Genomic DNA, 10,118 nt, shown 5'->3' with positions numbered 1-10,118 from the left:
AGATAAAAATTTCATATTTATGCCTTTAAAAGTCATAATTATTAGATAAAAATCGAAATTATGACTTTAAAAGTCAAAATTATGAGATAAAAGGTAATTTTTGAAAAACAACCTGGTCAAAATTATGAGACAAAAGGTTGAATTATGACTTTTAAAATCATAATTATGAGATAAAAATGTCATACTTTAAAAGTCAAAATTATGAGACAAAAAGTCAAAATTATGACTTTTAAAGTCAAAATTATGACTTTTAAAGTCAAAATTATGAGATCATTAGTCAAAATTATGACTTTTAAAGTCATAATTATGAGATAAAAAACGTCATACATTAAAAGTCATAATTATGAGATAAAAGTCAAAATTATGAGACTAAAAGTTGAAATTATGACTTCTAAAGTAAAAATTATGAGATAAAAATTTAAAAAGTCATAATTATTAGATAAAAGTCGAAATTATGACTTTAAAAGTAGATAAAATGTAATTTTTTTTAAATAAGGTGGTCAAAATTGTGAGACTAAAAGTGGAAATTATGACTTTAAAGTCATAAAAAAATAAGTCTTTTTTAATTATTATTAAAAAATGAATCTCATAATTATGACTTTTTAATATCATAATTATGATTTATTTTTTATGTGGCAGAAATGGGCTTCCATAATATGACTCATAATTAATAAAAAGAAACAGAAGCTGGTTTTAGTTTGAAAATAGTCTGCAATACTAGACCGCCACCAGATGGCAGTATAATCATATATGTAAGTCAGGCACAAACGCTGAGTGTGCTGGTTTAAAGTCCATTGACAGAATAATGGCTGGCCTTTTGCTAAGATGATGTCATGAGGTTATGGGTTAAAATAAGGAATTCAATTTTATGTCCATTTAAAGAAATGCTTAATCTAAATACTAAACCTCGGGTGGAGAAACAATTGCACGTAACAAATCAGGTGGTGTCTTTAAAAAAAAAAAAACACCAAAATCTTTGCATTCACTTATTGCATTTGTAGATCATCGGACACCGTTTTACTTGGACAATATATCGACTTTACACTCATATTAAACTTACCTGACCCCTGCATCAATGCCAAAGACAGAGACTGATCTGCATGGTGCCTCCTAAAGTGGATAATGATTTGTGCTGCCCCGGCCGGTCCCATATCACATGCAGTCCTGTCCATTATTGTGCATGGCTATGTGACTGAGATGAAAATGCTCCTTACTGCATGGATGAGTGATTTATTGCAGGGCCCTACTGATCTTTTGGGTTTCCTGCTTGCCTCATCTGATGGATAACAGGAGACAGAGGAAGAGAGGTTTAATGTCTTTATAATGGTGCTTCCAGTAACAGAGTGCATTGATAATTCATGCCAGCAGGCCCTTTTCTTCATTTAGCGCAATTCTTTATCAGACCAGCAGGGGCGCCGTTTCGCAATAATAAAAGGGGCGCTATACTGTACTTTTATCAGTTCTCTACTTTATATTTGATATATTATTAGCAAAATCTATATTTATCCACTTTCTAATCTTAATAACGACCTAATAAAATAACCTAAAACTTAAAACACCACTTGAATTTTGTTTTATTCTTAATAATTTTTCATGGCTTATATTCTTTATCCTGACTGACAAGTGCGTTTTTTATGAATAACCCTTAAAATCCTCATATTAAGTATCACGCATCTGTGTATAATTATATAACGATACATGACATGATTCATATTCATTTCAAAGGTGCAAAATGCGTTGCTAGAATGAGCAGACTTTTTGGCCCTGCTTTTCAGATATGGCGGAGACTGGTGCCCATAATAACAACATCTGCATCAAATAATGGCCCTTATTGCATGCCAGGTGATGGATGACATTTCCAAGTAATTCAATCAAACCAATTTAAGTTCAATTCAAGTGCAGCTAATTGTTCAATATCCTCTCAGTGGCCTGAATGTCTCAGTCTGTAAAGTGAATTAGCATCATTACAGCCACTATTCGCGCGAGGATCGATAAAGCAGGTGGATAGAAGAGGAAATGCCGGCAGCAAGCGTTTCATGTTCGCTCCTCTTCATCCGGGCAACTTACATCGTAAACTTTTACACGTTGCCTGTCCTATAAACACCCCAGTAGCGACATACTTTGATAGTGATGACGTCAGCTTTTATGAACGCTGAACTATATAGGCTATGCTTGCGTAATTGAATTATACATCGTCGTTATATAATTATATTCATTTAAAGACATATATATTGCATATATATTTTATTTTTATACTAATGACATTTCTATTCGATTTTGAATAAATTTGAATTGAATAATGTAAATCATAACCAATTTTAATAATCAAAATTTGAGGTGGAATGCTAAAAAGACAATTTCTGTTGTTATCTGGATTGTTTAAATAAATGTTGCTCTTTAACAAAAACACCCGGCACTTGCACGAGTCACTGTTGATGATTCACTGACCACTTTTACCTCACTTTTTTCCCTTACGGGCATGCGCACTTGAGAGGCATCAGACGGGGGTGAGGTGGGGGTGTTAAGGGGCGGGTTTGGTATAAAATACTTTACTCAGAGAACTTTTGCCTGTCGCCTGATTTTGGGACAGCTCCACACAACATCCTCACACCAACTGGGGAAACTAATCCATCCTTTATTTTTCAGCCAAATACAACAGCACAGTTTTTTTTTAACATTACAGTAACTGTCATGGAGGTGCAACTAAAGCAATCTTTTTGCCACACCTGCTTGAAAAAGGAGAGTTTCACAAATAAGGTAAAACATTTCTTGGGATCTTTTCACGAGCGTTTGTGAAACTGTTAACGCATGCGTTAAAAACTGCATTTGATGACTAGCAAAATAGCTATACATACAGCTAGTAAAAAAATGTACACAAATATTTAATATACAAGTATTAATATTTATAGATAACAGTTTCATGCAGTGTTGGATCATGCGAGATGTTCTGTGACACTTTATTCTTGATATACTGTAAGCGCGCAAGAGAGAGCGCGCGCAAGGGGGCGACGTCGGTTTTTAAGGATTATATGCTGAGTTGTGAGAAACGAGATAACGGAGTCTATGAGAAGTCTTGCAACTTGTTGAACGTTGTGTAAGATTGCGAGGCAGGAGATAAAAGCTCGTTTGGTCTTGGATAAGCAAGTCTTTGGGCATTAATTAAAAAGTTGATGCATGGGAAGATCAAGTAAATTCATTGCATTTAAGAAATGCATGGTCACATGAGAAAGATAGGATTGCTGATCAACAGATCTTTTGAAATAGTAGTTTCAAAAACAAAATGCATGACTAGGCGATGCGCAATTGTGCATGCATGTCATACATAATTACCGCAAATGCACGTCATATTTAAAGATCTACTGTAGCCTATTCATCCACAGTGTATAATCATACGTTTTTGTCATTAAAAATATTTGCGTTTTGCATTGGTGATTTTAATGCATTTAAGTAAATGACAAATATTAGCAAAGTAAGAATTACTGAAACATAATACTTTGCATTAAATGATCACTTTGAATTATTTATCATGCACTAAAACGCATGCTCTCTCTTCCCAGGTCGTAAAGATGTGCTGGTCCATACGGATATCCATATGCATACTGATTTTAACCCTGTGCACCTTCGAGGGCGCTTCAGCCGAAACATTATGTGGTGGAGAGCTGGTGGACGCCTTACAGTTTGTCTGCGAAGATAAAGGCTTCTATTTCAGTACGTACATTTAAACATCTGTGTGCTTTCTTTGCGTACGGGTCACCACCTGTCCAGCTGCGCACTGCGTTGGCGATGGCTCCGTTCGTGTGTTTGTGTGTGTGCGCGCATTACGCGCGTTACGCGCATCTGGGCAAGTTGTGCTGACTTGGCGCATTCTGTCGCTATATCTGTGATTGCGTTTGAAAAGGATGCTAAACGAACCACAATGGCCCGGTTGTTTACTTGCACATTCCTCCAGTGAAATTAATAGTACCCAAGTGGCATTCCATTCACCTCCCCAGAAATGTTCCCAGGCTACACTCAATTGGGAGAAAAAGTTGTTTACACGGCTGGATGGATTGAGACAGCTTCATTACCAGTTTAGCGTAACAGATACCAACCAATATATGCAAAGGTTACTGATGATCTCGATTTTGTAGTACCCCATTCGGATACCATGTTTGTAGCGCACCCCCTGCATGGAAAGGGGGTTTAAAAATCACAACTTTTACAATATTTGTCATCTTCCTCACGCCAGCACTGACAAACAGACAGGTCCTTTGTGTTCTTTTGGCTGCTGAGGCCTGACTGCCCAGAATGATCATTATCCAATTTGGGCCAGCACAGATTTTCCCTGCATTCACAAGATGTACTCTGGTTCAATGTTTCCTATTTTACAATCAGGGACCTCTTTTTTAGATTATTGCGAATGTGAAAAGCTCAAGTCATCCATTTAATAACTGACTGAAAATCAATCGAAACTTCCTTTCTCAAGCTCCGCCCCCCATTATGCGTCCTGTATCTTCCATCCCTCATGCCAAGTCTGTTCCTCCACCCTCCCCCATTTCCCTCATTCATGCTTTCTTTATCTTTGCTGAGCTTGCAAAGGACAAGGTCAATGGATATGCACCGTTTTTATCATTTACGCATCCAAACAAAAGCTAAGACTGTTGCCCTTCAGCTCTCCTCTGATCTTCTGTTTCTGGGAATGTGTTCCCGTGTTCCCGGTGAATACTTGGAAACTAATTTTCGAGCGGCTCAATTAGACGGCATAACAAGATGAGTTCAGATGAGAAAGCAAATAAACAGACTCCATTTTGTGTCACTGATTTTGGCTTTATTATACACCGTAGATGTGTCCCAGTCCAAAAACAATGAATTGATAATCAAATCCACATTCATAATGGAATCAAGACAGTGGAGCTTGATTTACATTGACTTGTTTGCTTGTTTGCTGGCAACTCACTGCTGGAATAAACAGCTTAACAGAGCGTACCTGTGGTCCTGTTGATGGTTTTGAGCTAGTCCAAGATAGTTATTAGTTGATCCAGGTTGGTCATTTATGTGACCATCTAGGTTATTATTGGTCAAACCACCTTGTACCGCCAAAAACCATCCACAGGACTTTTCTATTTACGACTTACAAATGAAGACCACCCCAAGCAATCTAACAACGAACGATGGCAAGTTTAGAGATTACAAGCATGTTTGTGACATAAACAATATTTGTTTCTTGTACTCCAGTAAAGCTTCCCACTCATCTTGAAGTCAATTACAGTCGTTCACATCGCCCATAGACTCATGATGTTTACTTTTGTGCCCGCAGGTCAACCAAGCAGGTCGAACAATCGGCATGGACAACGTCGTGGGATCGTGGAAGAGTGTTGTTTTAGGAGCTGTAACCTAGCTCTGCTACAACAGTACTGCGCCAAACCCACCAAGTCAGAAAGAGATGTTTCATCCTCGACCCCGCAGGACATGCCAGCATTAAAACAGGTACGCTGATCGTGGGAAACAAACAATGACTGGCAGTTTATCAAGCCGAACATCTCGTGCAGTTTTTGCTGAACACATGCATCCTAGCATGCAGGTTTAACAAAATAGCAACAAGTGAGAGGACGTTGGTGACTAGTAAGCAACTATCAGTCAGAAACTGCTGATCAAGTGGAAAATTTCACAATTCAAGAGACAGGTCACCTATCGGCTTCAAATTTACAGTACATTTTGGCACGCACATGAATTTTTCCTGTCGTTCCCTTTTTCCAAGTATTTTGCTTCAGGTTGCCATCAGTTTAGAAGTTTAGTCCAACTTGTATTCGAGTCAAGACCAAGACCAGAGATAAGGTGGCAAGTCCGAGCCCAGATAAAGCTGGATGTGGACTCAGTCTTGACTCGGACTTAATCTCTGGTCTTGACTCGGACTCGACACTCGATCTCTGGTCTTGACTCGGACTTGACAATCGATCTGTGGTCTTGACTCGGACTCGACATTCGATCTCTGGTCTTGACTTGGACTCGACACTCGATCTGTGGTCTTGACTCGCACTCGACACTCGATCTCTGGTCTTGACACGCACTCGACACTCGATCTCTGGTCTTGACTCGGACTCGACACTCGATCTCTGGTCTTGACTCAGACTCGACACTCAATCTCTGGTCTTGACTTGGACTCGACACTCGATCTGTGGTCTTGACTCGCACTCGACACTCGATCTCTGGTCTTGACTCGGACTCGACACTCGATCTCTGGTCTTGACTCAGACTCGACACTCGATCTCTGGTCTTGACTTGGACTCGACACTCGATCTGTGGTCTTGACTCGGACTCGACACTCGATCTCTGGTCCTGACTTGGACTTGACTAAAACACTGGTAGCCATAATTATTGAATATGCTAGGGAATTATTGAATATGCTAGGGAACATAATAAGGAAATTATTTTTCCTCTTGGTTCATGACCATGTCACAATCCAAACTGCATGAACAATGCTACAAAATCTTTAAATTGTTAGTCTTGGTTGCTCAGTCTTGTTGAAATTGGGTTGCCCCCATTTTGAGATCATCAAAGCCAATAGAGATGATCAAGCGCCGTTTCCTTTGATGAGGGCGACTGAATGCATAATTCCGAATTTCCAATCGTTCATATTCTAACATGACTATTGTTGTTTGTTATAGCCGCAGGAGATCCCAAGAAAGCACGTGTCCAGCAAATATTCCAAATACAACACGTGGGAACGAAAGGCCGCCCAGAGGCTACGAAGGGGCGTCCCGGCCATCCTGCGAGCCAAGAAGTTCAGACGGCAGGCGGAGAGGATCAAGGCCCAGGAGCAACTCCACCACCACAGGCATCTCATCACCCTTCCCAGCAAGCTTCCGCCCATCCTGCTTCCCACAGAAGACTATGTCGGTCACAAGTGAAACCAGGATCATTTGCACAGAGTTGATCAAAAAAAGACTAGGGGATCAAAGCTTTCTGTCTCTAACGTCAGAGACACTGTGGCAACCCTCCAACCCACCTTGCTTCCCAAACAGACACGCTCTTCCAGTTTCTATTCTCGCTGTTTCATTCACCAACGAGAAGGAAAAGCCGCACACAATTCAAGTGAAGAAATGAAAGAAATGAGATGAGACGCGACATCGCTGAACGTTTAGCCGGTTCGGAGGACATCGGGACTCGAGGAACAGCTAGCATGACAGCACCCATTCCACTGCATTCTCCCGAGACAAAACTATCTCTCTTTTTTAACCTAATAGTTTGCACCTCTAACTATAAAGGGACATCCACACTGTAAGGAATTGTGTAAAATTAGATTCCTGTTCCAGCACCTTGTAATCACAGATGAAGAGAGGAGAGTCTGCAAATTGCACATCGCCACGGATTACGTCAAAGTAACTATAAAAAAAGGCACTATTTTTATATGGACTATGAACGTGTAGCTCAAAAATGTCATGGTGCTAGCTTTGGGAACGGACTCAAAGGAGAAAGGGTTGTAAAGCATGTTGTTTTCCTTTGAAAATGTATTCAACTTTCCGTTTTAAGGAAAGTGACTCTTGAACTAGAAAACAAGAGCATTTCGGCTGCGGGGATATCACTGCGTGCAGCTGTCAGTTGTTATAGAGACATGAAATGAGGTTTGGCCTTGAAACGAGGCTTGGCCTTTGGTCCTAGCGCTGCTGTTGCGATTAAAGCAAGGAACGGTGTAGGGACATGTCGAAACGCCTGGACGTGGTGAACTTCACGCATCTCAAGCGTGGCTGCACAGAACCCCTGCGTTGCACTGCGGGAGAAGGGACATTATGATTTTAGAAAAAGTGGGATGTTTGTATTTTCTATGTTTTCTTTTGTTGAACACACTTTAAAAAAACAAATAAGGAAAAAAGGCCGGTGTTCAGTGTCTGGTACCGTGACATTCTCATTGTTGCGAAATAGGCTTTTTGTTACGTTATTTACAAAAAGGCACAAATATCGATTCAAAGGGAAAAAACGCAATAATGTTAATTAACATATATTTTTAACGTTTATCAGTAGTATTCACATGCTTTTGCCTGAAAACAAATACTTGAATATATATATATATATTAAATATAAATATATTATAATTAGTTTCCAGGGACATCATGTAATATTCTTTTAGTCTGAGCTGTATCTTGCATAATGAGCCGCCAAGCTTCTCTTTGTTTGTTTAAGTAAAAATATTGGCACTGTATAAAGGCATTATTTATTTTATTATAAAATGATATATTAAAATTGGTCCAAATACAAAATATACATAGCACTGACGGATTCCCATTTTACATGTACATGCTTTTGTAGATGCTTTGTACCAAAAAATAATATTTCCTTTTTGTTTTTTATTTTTTGGTTCGCCACCGAAATCAATATTTTAAAAGCATTTGTAGCCGGGATCGCTTAGGCATGACGTAACACATAAAAATAGACTTTTTCCTCATTCCTGCATTACTTTATAATGTGCCAAATGGGAATCTCATTGGCATTTATTTCATCATGTATCTGCATACAGTACACCAGGTCTTTATATACATAAGCCACTACATTTTCTAAGCCACTTTAATGCAGTTTCATCATAACTGTCGCTTCTTTAAAGTATAGTACAGAAGAAACACAGGGGGTAAAGAGAGGAAGATAAAGGTCAAATGTTACCTGCCATAGGGCAGGATGAGAAACAAATCCAATATGAGGACTATTTATCATATCCATTCACCGATATGCCCTAAATCCTATATTTCCTTTTTGAGTCCTCAATGCATCTCGATCTCAGTTGTTGAAGGGCTAGCGTAGTAAACCACACTTCAAATAGTTACCCTAATACCGCAGTTCAACAGTGGCTTCACGTATGTGGATTTGGGAATACAAGTAAAACATTTTTGGACAGCATTCCTGGATCTTTTCTCGTTACGAGGTCATGAAAATGAACTCATAGCATTGCAATGCAGTGCCCGCGGTCGACCCCTCTGCCTTGATAATCGAATATTTATTCATATCAGTTGTGACAAAACAGTGCAATTATTGTAATTATCACTATTAGTATTTTTTATTAATCCCGTATTTCTGGAAACATTGCAATTTTTATTAAGGTATACCTGTAAGGACTGCATTGTCTGTTGCTTTTGTTTGATCCGGTCACTCCCTGCTGGAAAAACCAGCTTAATTCCTATGCTGGTCCATGCTGTTTTTTCCAGCAGGGCTTTCAGTGTGAATGGCGCAAAGGAAGTCTTTCAGCGCAAAAAAAAAAAATGAAGGGATATGTTTTATTTCCTCCACCATGGTTTAATATCAGTAGCTCACGCAGCCTGTGTGTTCAAATTGATTTAAACGCTGCACGCTAGAACGTCCGAAATGCACAATTCATGTACTTCATTTTTAATATCAATAAAACCATTTTATCAAACGTTTCAGTCATGTGTACGTGTGAGTGGTTTGTGCGCTTTAAATGATTTAGTAGGTGAGTTTTCTTGATGCTTTTAGCATATTTTCTGACTACAGTAGATGAATTAAAAATGGGACCTTACGTTGGACATGTACTTCAGAAATGTTATGTCAGGCATTGCATTTTTAGTTGTCTTTTGATTTTTATGCATTTAGTATATATATGACGTAACAAGCTTCATATTGTCATCCACATTCAATATCCAACGTTTCCATTGTGCACTTTATTCTTTCCCGTACAAATTTAGTATAACAGTTTAAGTGAATTTAATATTTGATAAACCTGGCTTGAACTTTACAAATGAAAAACAATAATAATTCCAATCCAATATTCCTGATAAGGGATGTAGGTTATTAAAATAGCCTTTTGACAATTTAATATTTTGAGTTTAAGCTTAACTTTCTGTCATTAGATTTTAAATATACATTTTTATTCTGGGAAATTCTTACATGATTCACATTATGGTTAAAGGTGGGATTAGGATTAAGATTTGTTGGTTAGTCAGATGTCTAAAAGACATATGTGACCCTGGACCATAAAACCAGTCATAAGTCGCACGCACGGGTATATTTGTAGCAATTAGGGCTGTCAAAAGATTAATCGCGATTAATCGCATACACTGAAAAAAATGATTCATTCAATTTACAATTTTTTTGTAGTGTTTGCAATCAATTAATTTAAGCTACATTTAAACAAAAGT

The 10,118-nt window shown here is 38.4% G+C and overlaps 1 protein-coding gene across 1 annotated transcript; it reads left to right on the top strand.

Annotated features, from left to right (window-relative positions):
- Positions 1 to 2,565: 2,565 nt before the first annotated feature.
- On the top strand, positions 2,566 to 9,386 carry LOC141362456 (insulin-like growth factor 2). Its single transcript, XM_073864549.1, has 4 exons — positions 2,566 to 2,757; positions 3,558 to 3,708; positions 5,297 to 5,466; positions 6,645 to 9,386. Exons 1-4 carry the CDS (start codon positions 2,692 to 2,694, stop codon positions 6,885 to 6,887), a joined length of 630 nt encoding a protein of 209 aa, XP_073720650.1. The 5' UTR covers positions 2,566 to 2,691; the 3' UTR covers positions 6,888 to 9,386.
- Positions 9,387 to 10,118: the final 732 nt, after the last annotated feature.

Source organism: Misgurnus anguillicaudatus, unplaced genomic scaffold (assembly GCF_027580225.2).
Source record: "Misgurnus anguillicaudatus unplaced genomic scaffold, ASM2758022v2 HiC_scaffold_27, whole genome shotgun sequence".
In the NCBI taxonomy this organism is placed as follows: domain Eukaryota; kingdom Metazoa; phylum Chordata; class Actinopteri; order Cypriniformes; family Cobitidae; genus Misgurnus; species Misgurnus anguillicaudatus.
This window is presented reverse-complemented; position numbering and strand designations above follow the sequence as displayed.

Bases quoted from the DNA above. Each gene is read 5' to 3' on its own strand.
- LOC141362456 (XM_073864549.1), top strand. From the start codon at position 2,692: ATGGAGGTGCAACTAAAGCAATCTTTTTGCCACACCTGCTTGAAAAAG. The intron at 2,758-3,557 runs GTAAAACATTTC...CTCTCTTCCCAG, and splicing joins AGGAGAGTTTCACAAATAAG to GTCGTAAAGATGTGCTGGTC. The intron at 5,467-6,644 runs GTACGCTGATCG...TGTTTGTTATAG, and splicing joins ACATGCCAGCATTAAAACAG to CCGCAGGAGATCCCAAGAAA.